General features: G+C 41.3%; 1 protein-coding gene across 1 annotated transcript; it reads right to left on the bottom strand.

Annotated features, from left to right (window-relative positions):
- Positions 1-13,319: 13,319 nt before the first annotated feature.
- On the bottom strand, positions 13,320-23,696 carry LOC147904859 (CASP-like protein 5A1). Its single transcript, XM_087395966.1, has 3 exons — positions 23,261-23,696; positions 14,080-14,212; positions 13,320-13,954 (listed from the first exon to the last, which is right to left on the bottom strand). The coding sequence occupies exons 1-3, from the start codon at positions 23,470-23,472 to the stop codon at positions 13,763-13,765; spliced, it is 537 nt and encodes a 178-aa protein (XP_087252092.1). The 5' UTR covers positions 23,473-23,696; the 3' UTR covers positions 13,320-13,762.
- Positions 23,697-24,874: the final 1,178 nt, after the last annotated feature.

Genomic DNA, 24,874 nt, shown 5'->3' with positions numbered 1-24,874 from the left:
GTATTATAAATCCCCCTCCCCTTTTGAGATGTCCTTTCCTCTTCATTAGTTGTCCCCCCTCCCCAATCTCACACCTCCCGCCCTCTTTAATGCCCCTCCCCCTCTCCCCTTTATTTAATTCAAGCTCTCCCCCTCCCCACATGTGGAACTAATTATTGCCCCTACCTCCCCCTAAATATTTAGCCATCATATACCACCCCCCCTCCCCCCACACCAACTAATTAATTAATAGGGGTTTTTTTCACACTGGGGGGACCAATTTGCATTAACGAAACTATTTTGGCATCAAATCCCAAGAGTATTTTAAAATAAGAATTATCCCCAACAAACTTTAATAATTATGTATATCCCCACATAAGGAGGATTTCTATATGAACCAAATGCGAGCCACATTGTTCAAAAAACCACATCACCCAATTGTTTAACACAATTCTTTTTTAAAAAAATTGGGGTCCAATGTTCCTATGTAATTTAGTAGGAAGTGTAAGCTTTCCCATTGAGATGCACAATATTTATATGCAATGTTATTTTGACTAGATGCTTTTGTTTGTACTAATTTTGTTGGCTCATCTCCCATTCCATGACATAATGCCTATGTTATTAACTTCACTTTCAATGCTACTCAATAGAACATTATCTTTATGCCTATGATTTCAATTGCAGATGTAAACAACATTGTATGATAGAAATGTGTTAAAGACCTCATACTAGTGGTGGATAATATGATCCTACACTAATATATACAATGTTGTTTCGATAGCTAGTTGGGTTTTGTCCCATTTCAATGAATTTGACACAATTCATGTACTATTATATTTAATTCAACTAGAAATTAGATAGCAATTGGATGATCTGATATGATTTTAGAATGATTGATCCGATATTTTAGTGAACATTGCACATTGTAATACCTTGGATATGCAATGTTACATTCTAGTCACTAGATTGACTCATGTCCTATTACCTTATATGTCACATCTTTGAAGAGAGATCATCACAATGAGAGATGATTTGTACTACCACTCATATCGAATCTCAATCCACGCACCCCACATGTCTTTGAGTCTCATCTCCGATGTGTATCCACAAACTATAAGCAAAGATGCTCTGGGCTCTAATGGTTCTCTATATAGAAAGTTATATCTTACTCCATGTACCGTAATTCCAAATAATGCAAGCAAGGGTTTTTGGTGTTTTGCATCTAATAGACCCATACCCCTATGTAGTTGGACCATCAATTGCAATTGAAGGCCTATCAAAAGCCACCCATCTCGAACCATAAACCACTTCCCCTCCTTGTAGGCTATGTCTTGCTATCATAGAAGGGCACGCCTCTCCTCTACCTACAAATGTATGAGGTCCTCATCTAAATGGATTTGAGGGGGGTCTCATAGAAGTGTCCATGTGAGTAGTGTTGCTAGGTGAGCCTAAATGTCCTTGGATCGAATGATAGGAGGCTACTCTCAAGCACGGTTGCATCCTATGCACCATGTGCCCTTAATACCATGATCCAAGACTCTCAAGGTCGAGGCCACAAAGCTGGTCACAATGTCAATCATGGTCATGTTAGAGGTGCAAGGGATCCCCTAGACTTTGATGTTGAGAGCTTTGTTGGCTCTCTATTGTTGCACTAGAATGGTGGCCAAGATAGTAGTCTTTGTAGCCTCCCATTTTATGATGTCCACCCATCTAGATGTCTCTACAATAGCCAATTGCATGGTGGCTAGTGTGCCTCCACTATTGATGCACTACTCAAGGATGTCGCTATGGCAACAATGTCCTTACAAAGCTATAGTACCTCTTGACCAAGGCTATAAATAAAATGTAAGTAGTGAACCTCCATGACAAGATGCTTCTAGCCCTCAGGTGAAATTTGGTGTGCATGATTTAACTCATGGGACTAGTATAGATAGGGTTCAAAGAGGGGCTAAGCGAGTGGGATAGGAGATAGGGTTAGAGTGGTGGGATTGTAGAAGACTAAGAGTAGTATGGGGACATCTAGGAGATGGTAGAGGTGAGTCTAACTATAGAGGGACAAGGTGGCATGTGTGTGCACATGCGCATGCATTCGTGCATGCGTGTGTGTGTGCATGCACGTACATACATACATACATACATTATATATATATATGTATGTATGTATGTATGTCTACATAGACACACACACATGTATTTGTATGTATGTATATGTGTGTGTCTGTACACATACATACATACATACACACATACATGCATGCATGCATGCATCCATACATACATACATACATGCATGCATGCATGCATACATACATACATGCATACATGCATACACACACACACACACACACATACATATACATATACATACATACATACATACATACATACATACATATATATATATATATATATACATATATATATATGTATACATATATATATATGTATACATATATATATATGTATGTATATATATACACATATGCATATATACATACATATATATATATATATATATAGGGAGAGAGAGAGAGGGGGGGGAGAGAGAGAGAGATGCATAGATACATGCAAAGAAACAAACACATGCACAAATGAAGATAGTAAAGAAACAAAAGCATACATATATACACATATGCATACACACCTTGTAGTCTCATATCGGTCCTATTTATATTCTGATATAGCATGGCATTGATTCTTATACTCTCATATGGCTCCAAACAAATCCTTATGGGACCTTATAGTTTCATTACTATTGCATATAGCACCTTCAAATCTATATGGAACCTTATAAATGTATTTTGGTACCTTACCCATCCATAGATACCCTTACATACTACAAGGGTCTGCATGATTTCGGACAAATTTTAATGGGTCCCTCCAATGATATATACATACACCTTTATGGGCCTTAAAGGGTGCTAATATGACTTTATGCATCCCAGTCATATATACATACACCTCATTGTGATTTGTATGGACCCATCTTGCTACAAGGTAGCTAGGATTACAATGGAGATTTTTTGGATCCTTATGGACTTCAAGCTCCTCAAAATTATCATAACAATGTGAACATCACATGGAAAAAAAAAATCTCACACTCAGTCTTGTCTCATTGACTGGGATATTAAGAGTTTCCTTTGAAACTTCTATTTTTTCTCATTGATTTGTCATTGTCTCATCAACTGGGGTAATGAGGAGTTGTTAAGTTCCTTTTCAACTTTTGTTTCCACTATATAAATGAATCTCATTTTCCAAGTAGGTAAATGAGATAAAGACAAATAAATTAGTTACCGACTCTCCTAGCCATCCAAAATCATTGGATGGTGAGTTTAAGCTTTTTGTACATTGAAACTAGTATGTTTGATTGAACATAATAGCAACTACTGACCATCATATATGATATCATAATGTTGCTCACAATATCCTCTTTTAAAGCCACCTTGACTGCTATGAATCTACACAAAGATCCGAACCATATTTAAATAATATTTAAATACTAAATTTCTATGGGAAAAATATTTTAATCCTAAATAAGATACCATGGAAAGCCCTCAAAGTTTGTACAAACAATAAAGCAATTTAAATGAATCAGTGAAGACTCACTCTAAGAGGATGGGGGTCCAAGTACCTAGAGAAATATGTGAACACCATTCACTTGTATTTAATGTGCAAAGGTCTAAGTATTTGATTTTATAATCCAGTGATGAAGAGCTTAAGCAATACGTTACTAAAGTGCCAAAGGAAAGGAAGACCAATATTTGAGGCTTAAAGCATGACTATGGTTATGTAATGAGGAGATGAAAAAGAACGATTCATTTTACTAAACTTCTTTGATGTCTTGATAGCAATGTAATATATATTTTTCATAGTATGATGTTTTTTGGTAGAAGTTCTGTTGTATATGTTAGTAGCCCTGACCTGTTTGAATCATACGTTAGAGTGATATCTTTCCTTTGATATTGACCTATGGATCCATTTGTCAATTTCATTGCTATCCCTTTCTAATGTGTAAATATTCCCTTCAATATAAGTGCATATAGATGATAAAATACTTAATTCTCTTAAGTATTTGACTTTGGTATTAGTGGCTATGTGAATAGGTAGAGATAAAGGTTTGGGTACATGTGCAAAAGATGGAACTTCAAAAAAGTCCACTTTACTTTTGCATAATAATCACCAAGCTCACACTTGAATTTGTGTGCACCAGTTAGATGAAGGCTATAAATTTGAGATTTTATCTTGGAAGAGGTGTATCTTTTCGTAAAACTTTCCAATCAATAATCAATGGTTGAAATTATGACACATGGCAAAATGAAAAGGCAAAGATGTGTAAAGCTCTTTTTAAAAGAAGTTTAATTAATTAAACTTGGGATGATGCCTAATGAGGTTGTTGAAATGGTCCAAAATGTTGGCATGGAAAATGAGTTAGTAGATTTTAATAAAATTCAAGGTAGCACAGTGGATGATGCCCAGTGAGATGGTTGTTGTGGCCCACTAGACTAGCATGGGAGAATTGAATTATTGGCTCTAAACATGGTTACAATCAAGATAGACAATTTCATTGTACTGGATGATGCCCAGTGAGGTATACCTAACAAGGTGGTTAACAGGCACACTAGGTTTGGCGTGGGAGAATCAAATTAGCAGATAGCATGGTGGGCTATTTGACTATTCTGAGTGAGACACTAACATCGATGTGTTCAACTACTATGAACACTAAGATAAACTTAAAATGGGATATGGCTCAAAATATGATTGTAGCTATTGTGGTGGATGACATGGTTGACCAAGATTTCTTGAAGAATGGTTTGATTTAAGCATGGTGATGATGAATCAAATTCCATTTGAGGACATGGATGATGTGCTTGGATTTTGCAAGCATTACATCTAATCTAACCTTAAATGTTGGGCAATCTCAAAAGATAAAAGTAATGATTTAAGCATCTAGAAGATGAACAAATCGGCAATGTGAGGAAGCTAGAAAAGTAGAAAATTATGTCAAAATTAGAGGACTAGAGATAAATTTGATCAGACTAAACAAAATTGTATCTTTGATATTTTCTTGGATTTGTAGGAATTATCAAAGGCCATCAAGTAAGACATGCCTTCAATGCAAGCATGGTTATTCTACACAAGCCTTATGGACAAGATTTATGATGTCTAATGTATTATAGCTCATATAATGAATAAGGCAAAGGTCTACTTGCATGAAATCCAATATGTGATTCACCACCCTCAACGTCCATCCTTGCACTTAATCTCATCTTCCACCCTTATCCTCAAGCTTGTCTTCTAAAATCTCTCCTTCCACCCTCCTCCTCAAGCTTGTATTTCTTAAGCTTGTGTTGCACCCTCATATTTCCACTCATTTGCAAGAATGTAACTAGAATTATAAAGCCTTGCACTTACATGCATAGAGGCTTGTGGCTCCTTAATTTTCTACCTCATGGTTTATTTTGGGCCCATGACTCGTATCCCTCCTTAGATCTATCTATGAGGATCTAATATCACAAAATGCGGGCATGATGCACATATACGTGAGTTAGAGAAACAAGCCCTATACTTGGTGGGGCCTCCTCCTACTATAGTGGACACACTATGTGGGAGCGATTTGGAATTGCAAGAAAGTGACCCTTTAATATTGGATTTTGCAATTTTATGGACCGTACTATTTGAGATCAAATATACATGTGCCCTTTTGAAAAATAAAACCTCAAGAATTACAAGATAAACCCTTCTTCTCTTGTTGTGCACAATTAACAATCCCCAACTAATTGAAGAATATTTTTTGCTAAGTGGGAAGACAAATTGGTCCCTCAATGAGGTCATCAGCTATCGTAGCATTGCATTAAAGAAGCACAATAAATACCTAATACAAGGGGTTTTATTTTGTTAGCATGTGAGCTCAACACAAGGGGTTCAATTTTTGTTTGGAGTTAAAAAACATATACATACATAAGGGGTATAAGGGATACTTGAAGTCTCTTCTTTTGAGTGCACATGATGTGGGGGAATTAGACATATTGAATTCCTCAGGGGCAAATAGAAACATTTGGGTATCTATTGATGCTTTGTCTGATCAGTTACTTTTTTGCAGTGTGATGCTTCCTTTACTTTTTTGTGCACACCGTGTTCAAAGTTTCAACATATCCTCCCTTTTTCCACCTTTGTGATACTCGCCTCTCATGATTCTAAAAAAGGGAAAATGTGGCATATGATCTCCTATTATTAGCACTGTCCTTAAGGGAAAATGTGGCATATGAGCCCCTTCACGATCCATTAAAAAGGGAAAATGTGGCATATGATCCTCCTTGTTATTAGCATTGCCCTTAACATAGAGGTAATAGAAATGTTTTGATAATTTTATCCGGAAGAAATCTTAAAGTCCTCCACCGAATAATAGGTGTCATCATTAGGTTGTTTGCCTCTTCCTATCATATACTCTAGTGCCTTGTAGTGTTTTCTCCCTTCATAAGCTAGATGATCTAAGACTCTTCATTCTTGGCTCACTTTCCTTAAAGGAATATATGTAATGGTACAATGTATCTTATCATAGCTTTTAAAAGTGTTAGAGGATGCAAGATCAAAAATCTAAGAACCTATTAAGCTGCAATGCAGAGATTGAAATGGCAGGGGCAAGGGGGGATTGATGATACAATATCTAAATGGAAATGGAAGACATCATTGCAATGTTTGTAGAGGGATAAAAAATATCTACAAAACTACATCTTTGTAAAGAAGCACACCTTGAAGGTAGACATTAGAGGATGGAAATGCATGCATTTGAGGATTTCCATTGGAATGATGAACACAAGCTGTGGTGTTAAAACCTATGGGAGCATTCTAAAAAGTAACAAGTCATCTATGTGACTACCAAGACCACCTCTTCAAAGACTTTCACCTGAACTAAAGGATTCATTGGATGACCACTCTACCAATCTTGCAAGAGCTGCATGCCTAACAAACTACACTCTATTGAGGGATGGCAATGTGAAAGGGGTGCATAGCTCAGATTTACTAGATGCAAAGAGGGTGGCATGACCTATGGGTATTTTCTATGTAACAAGCACCAAATGGATTAGGCACACAACATTCAAGAGACATTTAAGGTGCTATTGTGACTCTAGGGATTGGTTATAGAGTAGAAGAAATGAAACATAATATAAGAAGACTCTAGGCATCAAAATAATGCTAGAAAAGGATAGATGACCTAAGTGATGAAGTTATGGCTATTGTGAAATTCTTTTGGAAGAATAAGATGAGAGTTTCTCCAAATAATAAGAACTACCTTGGTACCTTAAGAGACTCAAACATAGGAAGTTACAGTGTGCTACAAAATGCACATAGAATTAGACCTAACTTGGGAAGATTTAAAGTTGTTCTTGGAGGAAATAATGGTAAAGGGTCTTTAAATATCATAAGCACATCACGGTGTGTCTTGGAGCCATTGAGGACTAATCATACGCATTGAGGGGTTGGACATGAAGAGGATCAACATGAAGAAGTAGAAGAAGTTATACTTATAGATTCTCTTCTATTTGAGGTTTTCGTAAGCGTGCTAGATATACTATAATCTCTTGAGGATGAGGGTACATAATGGAAAATGGAAATTTTTTGGTGCTAACAATGCAAATAGATCAAGCTTCTTTGTTCATATTCAAAAGAAACCAAATGAGCACTTTGCACGGAGACTTTATGAGGATGCAAAGACAACTAAAACATCTACAACCAGCATCACTATACATCTTATGTTATTTATCAAATCTCAAATTGAGGATCCTATTTAGCTCACTCTTTGAATGCTCCAAGCTTTTAAAACCTTCCCAAAAAAAAAATCTATGGAGTGTACCCTCAAATGCAACATTTTACACCCCGTCTCCTTTGGTTTATGCAAGATCAAGAAGTGAAAATTTTCAATAAACACTTGCTTGCATATATGTATAGTATAAAATTTTCATATTTTTGAATTAATGTTAATAAGCTATATAATTTAAGATACACGTTGATTCACATGTAAAACAACATTTGCAATGGTTTAATGGTCTCATTTAAGAAAGCAATTATGTAATGTTTTGGTCTCGCATTCAAGTTGGGAATATGAACATTAGGACATGGTGGTAGATCTCCCACCCATGCATGCAATTACAAACATGTATCTGATGACTACCTATTGGGGAAAATACATCAGTTTCCATTTTCAAAAGACAGAACCCTCGGTGTATCCAAAAATTTGAACCTCGTACATAGTGTTGTATGTGAGCAATGTGTAAGGTATGGATTGAGACATCTAGCTACCCATGTGTAATATATTCCATGGTCTTGATGAAAAATAGCTACACAATGTCCCACCTTTTGTTTTCACTTGCACCATTGTTTAGTACATATTTGCCATGTCTAGAATTGCGTCCTTTGTTCATGCTTTCAACCCTTTAGATCAATAACTAGTTGGTTGCCATGTACCTAATCATTAAAAAATGTATCAAAATCGACACACTAATTTAGTCAAGATGGAAAAAGAAGACATGGTGAAAGATAAAACATAGAAGAAAAAATACTCAAGATGTGTGCAAAATTGCTCTGGTACTCCAACAACTATGATCAACAAAAAACTCTCCAACTTGGAAGATCCCAATAGAGGAGTCATCCCACTATCTAAGATGTTGACTAAATAAGCATAGATTTTTCAAAATACTTGTTCAACTAGAAGAAAGATATGTTTCATATGGCAAGATTTAAGAGGTCTTTAAAAACCAAATTCCATAAAGCACTATAATAATGGGTGATACTATACAAGGCTAGAAAGAAAGGCTAGCTATACACCTAAACAAGCTTTGTATTAAAAAATCCAAGTCTAGATACTAATTTCAAAAACAAAAACTATAAAAAGAATCTATGTAAGGATACCTTTACAGGTAGAACATAAATCATCACTAGAAAACTAAGAACAAACACGCTTAACTTGGAAGTCAAGAAACCAAAAGAGAAGATGGTAAAAATAAAGCACGTAAGATTAAATGTAAAACATGTGTTAAGGGAAATATGGAAGACACACACTTATTCCCAACATCAATGATCGCACCAAATAACTCTCCAACTTCTACCAAATCAAAGAATGTCATCCCATTCAAAGCAATCACTCACCTAAATGAAAATCTCGCATGGGTACAATTAAAAAGACACAACAACTTAACGACTTCAAGAGGCAAGAAAAGAACTAAACGAACAAATATTCACATTTACTTTTTTCACAAGAAAACAACCAAAGAAGTTGTCACAGGGACATGAAAAGTCCAATGTAACTCATCACGGGGTTAACTATGGTTAATTCAAGTAATAGTTTGGTCGTGAGGGACTAGCTAGAGGAAGTAGAAACTTCCTAGAAGTTCCTAGGAGCAAATTCTAGGTGTACCCACTAGGTGCTAGGGACATGGCAAAGGTATTAAAGAGGGGTTTTTAAGTTGGGCCCAAGGACAACCAACGTTGTCCTTGGTCAGGTGGGTTAGGACTTTAATGAAGGGCCATTTGTCATGCATGTGCATGCCTATGCTTCCGCCACCTACCATCTCTCTCCCTCACTCTCTTGGACCATTCCCTGCCTACAAAGGAGGCTAACAGTGGCTTGCACACATTAATTTTTGATTTTGACATGTTCAGGCAGTTATTCCTCCTGTTGGCATGCATTTTGAGTTGCAGGCTACCTCTCCCACGCTCTAGGCCGGTGCACGCTTCTCAAGGCAGTCCATACAGCTTGTCCCGAATGTTGTATAGTGCACTAACTACGTTGTATGGTGGTGCATTTAAGAGAGGATGTACAACTGTACGGACTATGCAAACCTGATGCTTGCCATTCAAGGCATCTGCACGGACATTTGGGCACTTGTTTTTGAGGTATTGTAGTTGAGGAACAGATCCCGAGGTAGGTCATCTCGAGGACAAACACTTTGGGTGCATTTTAGGGTAGATCTATTGCCCAAACCTCTATATCCCTTTCTTGTCTTCTCTCCGCTCTCTATCTATTCATTCTCTCTTCACCTAGAAGCTGGAAGACTTCTGCACCTTGCTGGGAGCCTGGACAAGGGATAGGTTCGAGGACATAGCTTGCCCCTCTGCCATCAACAACGGTGGGTATTTGGTTCTTGTCTTCGATTTGATTGCAATTTCTTGATTTGAAACTATTTGCATTGCTTTTCTTGTGTTTGGAGTCCTTTATGGTTCCCACAGGCTCAAGTGAGCACTCAGAAGCAAGGGTGTGCCTGGGGAAAGGCTAAAGGGCCATGTTGATGCATGTGATATCCTTGAGGCTACTTTGAGCACAGTTGCAATTGGTTTGGATGCTTTGATGCTTTCAGTTAGTTCATGTCAAGACTCTGAATGCCTAATATTGCCTTGTCAGTTGGATCCCAATGGTGTACTATGGTATAGATGCCCAGAAGATAGTCAGAGGAATTGCAAGAGGAACAGTGCAGGGGTGAGCCCCCTGGTGTAACTCTTTTATGTTTTAGAAGTATAAATAAATATTAAAAGGGGCACCAAGGCATTTGGGACCAGTGGGTGTCTTGTGTACTATTTTACTGAGCAAGGGCACTCTAGCCTCCACACAATTGTTATTCAATTTATTTCTAAGTGAATTTAAGTAAAGGATGTGTTTGGGTGATGCATTGTGGCATTTGACAATTTAGCAAAGGTACACTACCTTTTATTCCTAAAGTCTAGTTACAGAAGTTCACATGGGCAAGGGTTTAAAAGGCAAAAAAATTTGAGTCCTATAATGGGCTATGATGGCACCAATATAATAGGCCTCATACAAGATTGAAAGAACTGGCTCAAAGGCTAGGTAAGCACCTAAACAATTCACCTATAAAAATGTCATGCTTCAAAACTAAACAATTCTCCTACAAGAAGATCATGTAGAAGACATTAGCATCAAGACACACAAATTGTGGCTGAAACATATAAAGCATTGAGGACAAAATATGCAAACAACTCTCTAACTTTAGGATCACAACCAAGACTCCTTGTCCAATCAAAACCGCATTGCACACACTACTATGCAAAAAAAATGTAGAAAAGCAAAAAACATTCACATTTCGATAGGCACTGAAATAGTTCTCAAAATTGTAACCAACTACATCAGTTTTTAGGTCAACAACTAAGTGTCATTCCACACTGAAACTGGTTTGTCATTCTAGAATCCACACTGAAACTAGCTAACTTATGGTTCATCAAATCAACTTTGGAAGGGTGAATGCACAGAGTTGTTTGCTTTCGATTCCCCAAAAAAACAAACAAATAATTGCGCGCTCTTTTCAAAAGAAAATGATCCACCCAAGTCAAATTTCAATTGTAGAAGAAAGCTAGAAACCATTCACATGCATAAAATTATGAAAGATAATGAAAGGAAAAAAGGAGCATGATGAAAAGGCAAAGCCAATATCAAAACTAGAGAGCACATGGAAGAGAAAAAAACTACTGGGACTGACTGACATTACTGTCATTTTTCTTGTGAAATCTGCACTGTGAAATATAACAACTATGTTGTCTAACAACCGAGCCAATTGACATATGATCCCTTGTTTGAAAATCATAGCAGGTAAGAATGTCTTATGTGAAAAGCGAACACTTCGTATGATCCCTAGTTTGAGAATCATAGCGGGTGAGAATGCCTTCTATGAAAAGTGAACACTTCAGAAAAAACTGGAGGAAAATCAAGTGCATTTCTATACCTTTGTAAGACTAGAACATATCCAATCATACAAATTTAAAGAATTTGTTGTTCGGAAGTCCAAAATTCAACAAAGAAAATAAAAGAGAAAATGAAAGAGAAGAAAAAAGAGGTAACAATTTGTTTTTTGAAAAACAAGAGGAAGACATACTTAGCAAGCAAAGCAACTCTTATGTCGTCACTACTGCCAAATCATAAGCAGCTATACTAGGTTTCTAAAGACCCTGCTTACTAAAATATGTCCCAAATAAAACAAAACCAACAAGCAAGAAAACAAGAAATAAAGAAGTAAAAAGGTGACTTAGCATAACTAAACAAGCAAATCAAGAAACAAAATTGACCAAAAAACAAGAATAAAATCTCTCTCTCTCTCATGTAGGAGTGAAAGAAAGAATTTATAGATTGAATGAATTATTTAAAACATATGAACCTCCTACACTTATATACCACTTCCTTAAAGATGCAAAATTACATTTTTACCTTAGAAAGCCAATGCATACTCAATCAAACTCTCTTTTAAAACTAAAAGAAAAACGGGCTGTTCAGCTCCCCACTATTTGTTTTCAGCTTATATTCAATCATTCTAAACATGCCTAAGGCCAATACACCATAGATTAAAAGACTTGATATCTAAGATTGTGTGTACTTACTTTTTTCATTTTTTTTCTTGGATTATACCTCTTGTGTATTAGTAAATTGATCAAATTACTACATTAATTGATACAAAGGCGGGAAAATCTATGGAATTGGGAAGAAATCAATTCATATTTTGCCAAATCAGAAATGTTTTGAGTCAATGTGAAGCATTTTTATAATGTGTAAACCAACCTCTAATCCTACAGTGGATTGAGAAATTCTAAGATCGAAGAAAACACAAGAATCCTCTCTTGAAGTGCACTTAGGCATTTATATATCATTTTTGGCAAATCCAAGACTTCAACATAGACACTTGCACTCAAGCATCGAACAGCTGCAATGACTTTCATGATTTTCTAAAGGATTCCAAGGCCCCAAGCACCTCAAAGGTAACAGAATCATCACCCAGGTCATAATTGAAGCTGCCAACGGTTGTGCAAGTGTGCATAGGTGCATGCATGCATGAAAAGATCATGTCAAGCCTAGACCAAACAAAGAAAGGGCCATATTGATTTCGTCAAACTCATCCAATCATAAAGATCCCATCACTCATCATAACAACGAGTGGGCATATGTGAAATCAATGTTTGTACATTGATACCCACGTTGGTAAGTCATCAAAAAAATGGGAAGACTTGTCCATAAGAGAAGCACGAAATACTCATCCTCCTCTTGTAGGCTAGAAAGGGTGCAATTTTTACATGTCATTATGAGATCAACTCTTTGCTCTAAAAAAATTAACGAGTCAAGTATACACAATGAGAAACCTGATCACGATGACACATGCTCCTAACAAGTACTTAGTACATAAATCTTCCACTACAGCAGCAGGCCTGTATTCATCAATGTTCTTGTACAACACAAAATCCAGAACACTGATGAATATAGGCCTGAAGTTATTGTATGCACTCTTTGAGAAGCATCAGAGTGCCACACAGACGGAAATAAAAAGAATTGATTCAACAGAAATTAACATCGTTACAACTTTTTTTAAAGCCCATCTCTATTACATTATTACCCATTTGACGAGTGCTATAGAATCCTTTTGAAGTCCGCAGTCAAATCAGAAGCCTCTGCATGAGACACATCTTAGTGTCAAATTATGATTTACATCTTTTAAAGGGATCAACCTTGCTATAGATATATGTACTGCATAATCCAGCTTGTGCAAGCTTCTTGAAAGGAAACAGGTCTTGTAAACTATTGTACACTTCCAATATGACTATGATCACAATAGGGGAGGCCATCCCTCAACTGTTCAACAGTTAGAGAACTCCTTCCCCTTGGATGGTGTAGCACACTCGTGAGAAATTGACTCCTACAAATACAACGTTTTTGCACCCGTGCAAACACATCCCCTTGAATATAGCAGAGCCGTAGCTGCCGTGGACACAATACATACCATACTAATTTGCAAAAAAACTACCTTTTTGCCAAAAGCAAAAATGTCAAGAGGAATGATGGGGCTCCCATTATCCAGCTGAGAAAAGCCATTGCAGCTGCAGCCTCGTATTTTCCACAGTGGTTTTGATTGCATTCATTCAAATCATTGTCAATAAGAACTGTTATGCCAGCAGTAGCACATGCTGCTGCAAAGGTTAATGTTGAAGTGACCTGTCAATTGGACTTCTATTAATAAAAAGGATTTAGTTGTAACTTACCCAGGAAGAGAAAGGCGGGGGGGGGGGGGGGCATGATCTAAGAAGCATGAAAGACATAAGATTGCAGATATTCCTTACCCCATCGCCGACTGCAAAGAGGCTGACCAAAACTGAATGGTGCAGACTCCTCCTAACTAACAAGGCATATATGTCTATAGTAGCCAAAATCAAGCTCCACAGGCATTGAAGAACAGTTGCCGCAATAAGATAGCTGCAAACACATTATACTTCAGGTATGTTAATATGCTGAAAACTTTCAATGCAGTCAGGCTTGGCCTCAAACGGCACTTATGAACAAGATATTTATCTTATCTCGACTTGAGTGACATCCACATGCTCAACTGTATGTTTCTCCTCTGCATAATACAAGCAGAGAGTTTGGAACACCCAAATTTCAATAGCTTGAACGACTACCAAAGCCTTCATTTCCTCCTCATTAACAATGACATTGAGACAAAAACATTGAAAGCAATCTCTACAGCCTAAAATGTAGTTCTCCTCCCTGCATCATGTATGCTCTTCGAACAAGTACAGGTTTCGAAACACCCAATTTAAAGCCAAAACCAATTGACTTCATCCAACCATTTCACATTTACCCACCTGACTTCATCTCTCCTTCAAGAGGAGAGAACATAACCATCATGCTCGGTAGACCATTCGACCTTTAAAAACAGAGTTCAACAAACCCTCCTTGCTAACACACACTCTTGCCTTTTGGTATCTATGCTTCATACCTTATATTACCCGATCGCATATGCAGCTAAAGTAAAAGCCGCTAGCAAAGAAAAATTGCAGACAAAATCAACATAGTTAACTGTAAATTTCAGTTCATGTAACTATCTGTATTATTTTCCCATAATTTCCAAACGTTTGCTAAGACCTTATATATACCTTTGTAAGACTAGAATAAGTCCAATCATACAAATTTAGAATTTTTGTTGTTCTAAAGATCAAAAATCTACAAAGAAAATAAAAGAGAAAATGAAAAAGGAAAAAAGAGGTAAACAAAAACTTTCATGAAAAACAAACGGAAGACATACTTAGCAAGCAAAGCAACACTTATGTCGTCATCAGTGCCCAAGGATAAGCGGGTTTCTAAAGACCCGCGGAGTCTCTTGGGCAAACCCAGTGCTTACTAAAATACGTCAACTAAACAAAAGAGAATGAAAACAAGAAATAAAGAAAAAAGGAAGCTGGTGACTAAGCAAAAATAAACAAGCAAGTCAAGAAACAAAAACTTCCAAAAAACTAGAAACTCTCTCTCTCTCTCTCTCTCTCTCTCTCACTCTCTCTCTCTCTCTCTCTCTCTTATTTAAAATATAAAAAGCTAAATGGCCCTTTACACTTATGTATCGTTTCTACAAAGAGGCAAAAATACATTTCTAACTTAGAAAGCACAAGTATACTCAAACAAACTCTCTTTTGAAACAAAAAGAAAAACGGGCTATTCAGCTCCCCGCTTTTTGTTTGCTAAGACCTTAAATAGAGTTCGTTGTATAATACTTTTAGCATCAAGCTATCAAGGGAAAGGAATTTGCCACTTTATTAAAAAAGAAATCACCTGCAAGTTGAAGATTGGATCATGGGCCTTACTGTAGTTCCAATGAGGTTATTTATATGATAGCTAAGGTAGACACAATTGTTGGAATGGTCACCTCCCCATCTGTAAGCCCCCATATGAGGAGAGCGTGGGGGAGGGAGACCTAGGGCAGAAGATGCCCAGAGAAGAGAGAGGGACGGGGCTGCCACATGGGCAGCACCTCACAGCCAATAGAGGAGGATCCCTAAAGGAACAGTACGGGACCTGCAGCAGCCTGATTGCGGAGGGATTTCCAGCAAGGACAGATGGCGCTTCAGTACGGAGAAGGTACGGAATGCATACATGGCTGTACTGGGTTGGTATAGGCCTGGCAGGAGGCAAGGATGCTGCAGCAGGTAGGCGCCTGCATGAAGAAAGATGCGGGGCAGATGGGAGAGGCCATGGGCAGGTGTGAGGCCTGCAAAAAGGCCCTGAATCTAGGGCAGTAGGGCCCTGGCCAGTGGCGCAATGCCACGTGGCAGGTCGGCCCTGCAAATGGCCCTGAAGGGGCCTAGTTTTGTGAGCCCATGGGGAGGGCTGCTGGGTTGGCCAGTGGACCCCACAATGGGTCAGTTTTGAGCAGACTGGTCGGCCACTAAGGGGCTGCCAGTCGGTCACTTCAAGGGGCCCGTGAGGGCCTATAAAAGGAGAGGCGTCGGGCCTCATTTATCATCCAACAGTCCAGCAAGTTCAAGAGCAGCCAGAAGCCACTCCCTTGGGCCTCACACTGGGGGTGAAGGAGAGTGGAAGGTGAGCTGCAGACTGAGTTCCCTAGAGGCTGGACCTTGGCTGCCTTCTAGGGCAGCAAGGTGTTGTGATCATCATATCTTCTGGAGCAGCCATTCACAAGCAGGTTGGAGCAGCGGAACAGCTATCTTGGGGCCTACATTCAAGAGGACCAAGGGGACCTGTGTGCTGCAGACAAAGCTTGGCAAGGGCTGCCCACCTAGGCTGATTCACAGGCAATAAGGTGGAGAAGAACACACTAGACAGAAAGTCTACAGACGCTTGAGGTGGAGCACGCGGGCTCGAGTCTAGAGATAGCCAGCAAATAGGAGAAGTACCTTGTGGTAAGATCAGAGGACCACACCATTGGTGGGACTCTGGATCTATCTCTTTTGTATTGTGTCCATAGTTTTGGACGGAAATATATCATTTTGGTGGTTTCTCTATCTGGCTGGTTCATTGTCTATTGATGAGTCTGCACATCTATTTTATGCACATAAGTTAAGAAGTTTGTGATTCCACATCCCACACCACACTGTGTGAGCTCCTAGGCATTACTATCAGTCTTCCGCTGTGCGTACCCTCTGTTGGGTCATTTCTAACAACAATAGTTGTGGAACTAGACTAATACATAGGTAGTACCCACTTGCAAGAGGTTATTTATATGATAGCTAAGGTAGACACAATAGTTGTGGAACGGCATCGTTTTGTGTGCAATGACCCCTCTTGAGCTCGTCCTCTCAAGACATCTGTTGGAAGAGGAAGATCATTGGAACCAAATGGGTGTACAGAATTAAGTACAAGTCTGTTAAGGTTGAAAAACAAGCTGACAATCAGATAGCTCTTGGAACATGCTGGACTCCCACCTGCTAGCCTGCTCTTCTTCCCTTTGGCCACCTCCTTCCCTCTACCACACATTCTCTTCCCACATGCCTTCTCTCCGTTTCCTTCCCAGTCCCAGCCCTTGACAAACAGTTTACAATTCCATTTCAGCATATTAACCAGCCTGTTTCTTCTAGCCACCCCCCGCCTCTGTTTTTGCCATCCTTGGCTGGCCTTTCAGCCCATTTTTTCGGCTTTGGCAAGCCTTGGACAGGGTCTCCCCCCTGCGCTGCCAGGTACCAGTACAGCCCCCCACACTGGTTGGTATGGCATTTCAGCCCTATCAGCCCTTTTTGTGACCGCAACCCTACCATTCATTCCCTTCTGCCCCTAGATCAGTTTTGCCAACCCTAGGGCTCGTCCTTTTGCCCCTCTTCGGACAATGTGCAGGCCTGTCATGTGCACGGATTGGTATCTGACGTGTACTGGGTACACAAGACTAGCTCAGGTAGCCTGGGGAGGCTTAGAGCTAGGCAGGCTTGATTCTCGGGTTGAGTGGCAAGGGTACAAACCAGTTAGAGGTCTTCGCTATTTTTGGCGCTTGGGGACCAAGTCTATATAAGGGGCCCAGAGGTTCAGTTCTCAGAGAGCCGATGGGAGCAAGTTTCGTTCCCAGGTGCTAGGTCTGATCCTGGATTGAGTCGCGGACGCGCGCCTGCATCATAGCGTAGCCCAAGGCCCAGTAGCAAATCCCAAGCTTCACAGCGCCACCTGGTGGTATGGGACACCAGGCTGGTTAGGAGTTCGTGCCAGTAGCTCAGCTCGTGGCTCGGAGGGGACATCTCCTAATTCGGGATCACATCTCGTAGATGTCATGGTTGGGTGGTGGAGCACCCTGCTTTGTTTCCTCGCATTGGTGTGTTCTTGTGTTTGCTTGCAGATCAGAGGTTTCAGGAGTGCTGGGGATGTGTTAGTTGGTATCAGAGCCAACTCCTGAGGTAGGAACTTCTGTTGCGAGAATTTTGGACGATTTTTTCTCCAAGTATGCCCTAATTTCGAAATTCGTGCTCAAACCCTGGTTTTGGGAAGTGGTTAAGATTTAGGGAAAGAAGGAAGGAAGAAGAGAGAGAGGGTGAATTCGAGGCTGATAAGTGGGGTTAGGTGAGAGAGAGTGTGAGGTGTAGCTAGGAGAGAGTGGAGAGGATTGTAGGAGAGGCGTGAGAGGGGCCGTTAGGCAAGCGATGGGTTGAGGGGAACCCTAGGGGATCCCGTGTACGGTCAGGGCTGCGCAATGATTAGGTGACGCATGTAGGAGAGTGTAGAGGGGTGCGCCATAGGCTGGAGCAGGATTGCAGCCAGGCTGCTGTTCGGGGAGGCTAGATGCTAAAAAAAGCACCAACCCTCCAAGTTTGGGAGAGTGGGCATGCTAAAAAAAAGCACCAACCCTCCAAGTTTGGGAGGGTGGGCTATGTGCTATCCTTTTGGTGCCAAGGATAGTGGGGCTTTTTTACAATGTGCTATCCTTTTGGTGCCAAGGATAGTGGAGCTTAGGGAGGTGTTGGCATGGCCATTGAAGATCAAGGATGCACATTGAGTGCATTTGGACCGCGTGTTAACATGCGGTCCAAATGCACTCAAAATGCTATCCTTTTAGTGGCCAAGGATAACACGCGGTCCAAATGCACTCAAAATGCTATCCTTTTAGTGGCCAAGGATAGTGGGGCTTAGGGAGGTGTTAGCATGGCCATTGAAGATCAAGGATGCATGAGCTTGTAGGCCATCTTCTGGTGGTTCTAGTGATGCCCTATAGGCAGGCCATGGTATGTGCCTTGTAGGCATAATTGTAGGCACTTATAGTGTTAGTGCCTTTTAGGCCACATAGGACACTTAGTCCTATGTGACACCTAGGACACTTAGTCCTAGGTCTAGGTACAAGTACTTTGTACTTGTGTGTTATCATCTATCTAAAGTTTGACGTGACTATTGATCTATTGACTCGTTACGTACTTGCACTCTCTTCGTTCCATACCTTCAATGGTATCAGAGCGCTACTGGACCTATTCCCCTGCCTCCGGATCTGCATCACTCACAGATTTCAACAGCCTGCGCTCCATCCGTACGATTGTACGGAGTTCCGTACAGATCCTGAATCTTGCCGCCCAGCTACGTCGCTAGCTGTTCTGCCCATCACACCTGCTCCGTACAACAACACCTATAGCGATAAATCCGTCGTACAATGATACCTGCGCCGTACAACCGTACTTGCACAGAAACTTCTCAGTACAAGGTGCCTACGTCGTACAACTGTACCTGTGCAAAAACTTCTCTGTACAACTGTACCTGCGTAGGAACTTCTCCGTACAAGGTACCTGCACCGTACCTATTCCGTACAAGGTACCTGTTTTCCGTACGATCTTCCGTACATGTATACCTACAGATCAGTCGTCAGCAGCTTGTACCAGCTTTCCGTACACATGTACATGTAGAACAGATGATCGTACAGCTTGTACTTGCTCTGGGTATTCCGTACAGTTTCACACGTGCGAATCTACCTACAGGTTCCATTTTGGCATTGGCTATGAACCAAGTTCTTGGTTCCTGCTTGCTATAACCCTTTTGGGTCTCACTGCAGTCATCTACAAACATTTGCAGTTTTGGGGCTTCTGCAGGACATTGGCAAATTTGGGGCTTTCAGTTCTTTTCACCTCCTTTGCTTGCAATTTCTTGCAAAAATATTGGAGTTTTGGGATTTGGTCTGCAATTTCTTGTTTAGATTGCAGTACATTGGGTCAGATTGCAGGACATTAAGTTACATTTGCTGGACATTGAGTCAGATTTGCAACATTGGGTCACATTTGCAAAAATTTCAGCAAAATTTGGGGCTTTTCTGCATTTGCCCTCTTTCTGGCCTACTTGCCCTCAATAAATTTGGGGCTTTTGCCAAAATTGCTGTTTTTGCAGTGAACATTGCCTGTCACAGTCACATTTGGGTCAGATCTGCATTTGCCCTTTGATTTGGGTCTGAAATTTGCAGATATTTGCTGTCATTTTTGGGACAGCCAGCTTTTTGCAGTGATAGCCTTGAGGCTTTTGGGTTTTCAGGTCTTTTTCAGGGTATCACAGTTGCTATGGCTGGGAACAATCAAGATTTATTCGGAGTTCTTCGTGAAGATGATAAGTTGGATGGCACCAACTATCCAATGTGGTCTTATTTCATGAAACATATTCTTGTTGCAAAGCATTTGTGGAATATTGTTTCTGGGGCTGATCTGAGGCCAGCCAATGCTACAGTGGTTGTTTCTACTGCTGGTCCTTCTGCACGGGGTACTCCTCCTGATGCCTCTTCCTCTAGCACTCCTGCCGCTGCTCTTCCAACTCAAGAACAATCAAGATGGGTTGCAAGAGATGCAAATGCACATTCATGCATTGCTTTATCATGCAAGAGAATCATTATTCCACACATCCGGTCTTGCAGGACAGCAAAGGATGCTTGGGATAAATTAGCTTCTCTCTATAAGATTCGCAATGAAGCTCGTGTTGCATATTTGAGAAGGCAATTACAGGAAGTGAATATGACTGAAGGTGAGTCCATGGATGCATATTTGACAAAGGTCAAGGACCTCATGGAACAGCTTGCCAACATTGATGAGGTGGTGCCAAATTCACAGCTTGTCAGTACCACATTGAATGGACTGCCAGATACATATCAAGGGTTTGCTACAACCCTTAGATTAGTGGCCATGGGTAATCCAGACCACTATTCTTTTGACCAGCTAGTTACTTTGCTTTTGCAGGAAGAGCAAAGTGCTTCACGCGATTAATCACCTGAGGAGTACAGCTAAGAAATGTAAATGATCTTACCCTTGCATTGACACGGCCCTAGAGCTGAGACAGGTTCTCAGCCTCCTGCTCCGGGATGCCAAGGTCTTTCGCAAGGGGATCTGGTCGGGCAACACCTATAAGGATGAAATCTGCCAAATCATATGACTAACACAGGCTCCAGCATCACCAGCCAGACGCTGTAATTGAGCCCATCCAACTGCCGGTCTACAGGGAATGTGGGCAACACTGGAATTCTTGTCTTGTTCTTCTAGGGCAGCCATGTGGAAAAAACAGGAGAGAATACAGAGAGTGGTTGGAAACAATACTGATACAGGCAAGAAGAGAAGTGAAGGGGCTGTCGAGGTCGTTGGAGAAGAAAATCTGCAGCAACTCCACCCTCTTGTCCCACCTCTAGATCTCCTCACGCTGAGAGCCTCTAGGCGCCTCAATCTCTGACACTCCCAAACAGTCCACTGCTCAATCAATCTCACCTTGAACACCACACTCTGCTGGTCTGCATAGATCTATACAAGGAGGGAGGAGACAGGGTGGAAAAAGAAGAGGTTTCTGGCCGAAAACAGCAGCCTCTGTAACGCCCACTCTTAAGCCCGTGTCTCCCTCGCAAATCCTCTACACAGAAAACCGACCCAGCCCAAGGGGGGGCTGACCCGCATCTGCTGCATGGCTGACTGCTCCTCCTGGCCACTATATAAGGCCCACCAGGGGCTGGCCTCCACCTGCCCTATAAGGGGCTGTGCTCCAGCCTAGGTGGCCGACCAAGAGGTTGGCCCACCTCTGCTAGATAGCCGACCTGTAGGTCGGGCTATCTGCCCCAAAAGGGTGGCCAAACTGGCCCCTACACAAGCCCATCCCATGGCGCCTCAGAAGGGGCTGCCCCGTGGCAGCAAAGCAGGCCTCAGGAAGGCCCTGAAGAGCCCCGCACATGGACAGCAACCCCTCCAGCACAGGGTATCCTGCCAACAGACCCAGAGGACCCCAACCTATGCCATGAGCCATGCCAAACCCTACTCACTCACTGGGCGGGCACACCCATAAGCAAGGCCCTCTCTCTAGGTGACATCAGGAGATGTTGACCTCTAACAGACACATGCCGTTGAAAGATGCAACATCTGGCAAGGACAAGCAATCTGTCAACCAAGCCACCTGATAAATAAGGCAAAGTGCACAAACAGTCCTCCACAATCTACCTGCTGATCAGAACTGCAGAAGGTCAACTATTTATTTGGCCTGGGAGGTTAGGTGTTCCTCCTTCAGAAAGTTTACTGCACATGGGGCTAATCTACACATTCTGAGACTCTGGTGCTTTTTTTATACTTATAAAGATAATAAGCGACTTCTAGCCCGCAATTTCACAAGGTGAAGGGTGGATAGAACACATTTGCAAAAGGCTAATCAAATAAAGCCCATCTAGCCAGAAAGTACCTTCTCTATGAACAAATCAGGAAAATGGTCTTACACGGATATATTTTCATAAGACTGAAATATATCCAATAAGAATGTACTAAAACGAAGGCAAGACAGAGAATAGACAGATGGACGTAGAGAAGAGGAAAAATGAAAGGAGGACAGAGAGAGAGAGAGAGAGAGACCAGACAACATCAAAAGATGAAACACAAAACTATTTAGTAAGCAAAAGCCAAGGCATGAGCTGCCCTCCTAAGATTAGAAAGATTCCAGAATCTCTTCGCCAATGCTTTATTATAACATGATATAATAAGACATGAACACAAGCACACATATATTTATAATTAGAGCAGTCAATAAGGTTTCGGAGGGTTTGCAAGTCACCATATATTTATAATTAGAGCAGTCAATAAGGTTTGGGACGGTTCGCAAGTTACCATTATATTTATAATTAGAGCAGTCAATAAGGTTTCGGAGGGTTCGCAAGTTACCATTATATTTATAATTAGAGCAGCCAATAATGTTTCACAGGGTTTGAAGTTACCTCTAGCACATGGACACCCCCCGTGTCCGTTTCTTCTTTCCTATTACAAGATACCAATTTTGGCTTCCCCCAAAACGAGGCTTTCAAGCAAGGAATTATCGACTAGCATTTATTTTCATGTGAACGCCGTACATCAACCATTGAAAAATGCAATTAAAATCGCCGGCAGCCATTTTGATCTGGCAAGAAAGGTAATGCGCGCACGCACGCACCTAGAACCATCTCTCGAATATCGAAATATAGATCACCGATACCGGAATTTCGGTTGTGCTTTCCAACAAATTAAAGACGTATGCATACGAAATCCTTAGATCTAACGCAAAAATTGCCTGGAAATTTACCAGAAGGCAGTGACCTGTGAGAAGTCCGGGGTCGAAATCATAACACTGAAAGAGAGTACGGCAAAGCCCAGTTGGCCAAGTCGAAGAGCTAAACTTCCGAGGGTGCCGGGCATGCCTTGGTAGTCTTTCATCCTCACGCGAGGAGGAGGCTGAACGAGGGCTAAAGCGGGCGGGACGCCAACGGGGTGGACACACGGATGGCTACCTTCCATCTGCCAAGATCAATCGGCAATGGGGGGAGGAGGGGAGGACTATGGGAAAGGAGGAGGGGAAGGGAATTGGAATTGTGGAAAGGGGGGAGGGAAGATCAGCATAGCGAGGAGATGGAAGAGGCTGGCTATGGCGACGGAGATGGAGATGGAGATGGAGAAGGGGGGAGAGGGTGGCTACGGCGATGGAGATAGAAGAGCTGCTCGCCTGCACCCAACTTCGCGATCACACGTGTTTTGTCTCCCTGTCTCCTAGTGAGCTCTCACACGTGTTTTGGTGCCTCCTCTCTCTGGCTCCTAGTGAGCTCTACTTCTCGGTCCACTCCTTAGAACATTTAAAAAAATAGTGCATCCATCGTGCACGCTGGACGATCCGTGCGTGGCTCAGGTTGAACAGAGGCTCGCTCTATGGCGATGGAACTAGAGACGCGTGGAAGAGCTCCACGCCTTCTTTGGCTCGCGTTTTAGTGCCTCCCTTTTGGCTCCTAGAGCTAGCCACTTGCTCATCGTCCAGTGCCCAGAGAATGGATGGGCACTGTGTCGTTACACACAGAGTAGACACTAGAACATAAAAGAGAAGTACATTAATCCCGCAAGTCGGGGAATGCCCAAGTGGGAAGAGGCTGGGTACGACAATGGCCTACACCCAAGTTTGCACAAGCTCAAGGTCACACACGCTTTAGTGCCTCTCTTTGGCTAGTTAGTCACTTGCTGGTTTTGTTCTCTTGTTGTTTTTCCTTTTTCTTTTCCTCTCCGACTCACACCCCCAGAAGGACACATTTGCCTCGGGCTTACACTGCCAAGCAGCAGGAGACATCCCGTAAGATTCGAATGCCCCCAACCAGCTCAAGTGTGTGAATGGCCTACTAACTAAGCTATGGCTGCTCCTCTAGCAAGAACACTTATATGTTTTGTGTTGTAATGTGCGTGTGTGCGCATGCACATGAGTGTGTGCACGCGTGCAATCCCTGATCAACTTCATCTTGAACCTAATTGGCATGTGCTCCCCCCCACTCACTCACCCACACACACAAACAACCATCTACGAGGGGCACAATCGCTCATGCCTATGCTAACAGTCTTCCCAAGGGAATCAAATGCAAGCAACCAACTTAGGTGGGCAAACGCCCAAACCGTGTGAGCTGCCATTACTCCACCTCTACCTGTTCGCATTATTGCTCCAAAGTTTTACAAGTTCATGGCAATCGTGCCAACAAGCCAATCACGTTCTTGCTCACTCACTTTTATCATCACCTATTTGCAAACCAGATTCACTTCACATCAATTTTTGTCAAAGCTAATGATGTCCTAAGATTTATGGACGTATGAATAGGCATTCTCGAACTCCTTGTCATCAAGTTTGGCCCTTCTTTGAAGTCTCTAATATTAAATCAAGGAACAAATG

Source organism: Dipteris shenzhenensis, chromosome 2, assembly GCF_047967505.1.
Source record: "Dipteris shenzhenensis isolate YYH24624 ecotype China chromosome 2, Dip_SZ_1.0, whole genome shotgun sequence".
Lineage (NCBI taxonomy): Eukaryota > Viridiplantae > Streptophyta > Polypodiopsida > Gleicheniales > Dipteridaceae > Dipteris > Dipteris shenzhenensis.
The sequence above is the reverse complement of the archived record's forward strand: the minus strand, read 5'-3'. Positions and strand labels throughout refer to the sequence as shown.

What these genes read in the sequence shown, in the direction of transcription:
- LOC147904859 (XM_087395966.1), bottom strand. Translation starts at nt 23,472, where the DNA reads ATGGAAGGTAGCCATCCGTGTGTCCACCCCGTTGGCGTCCCGCCCGCT. An exon ending in TCACAGGTCACTGCCTTCTG is followed by an intron (nt 14,213 to 23,260) that starts GTAAATTTCCAG and finishes ATGTGTTTGCAG; the next exon opens with CTATCTTATTGCGGCAACTG. An exon ending in TCTTTGCAGTCGGCGATGGG is followed by an intron (nt 13,955 to 14,079) that starts GTAAGGAATATC and finishes TCCAATTGACAG; the next exon opens with GTCACTTCAACATTAACCTT.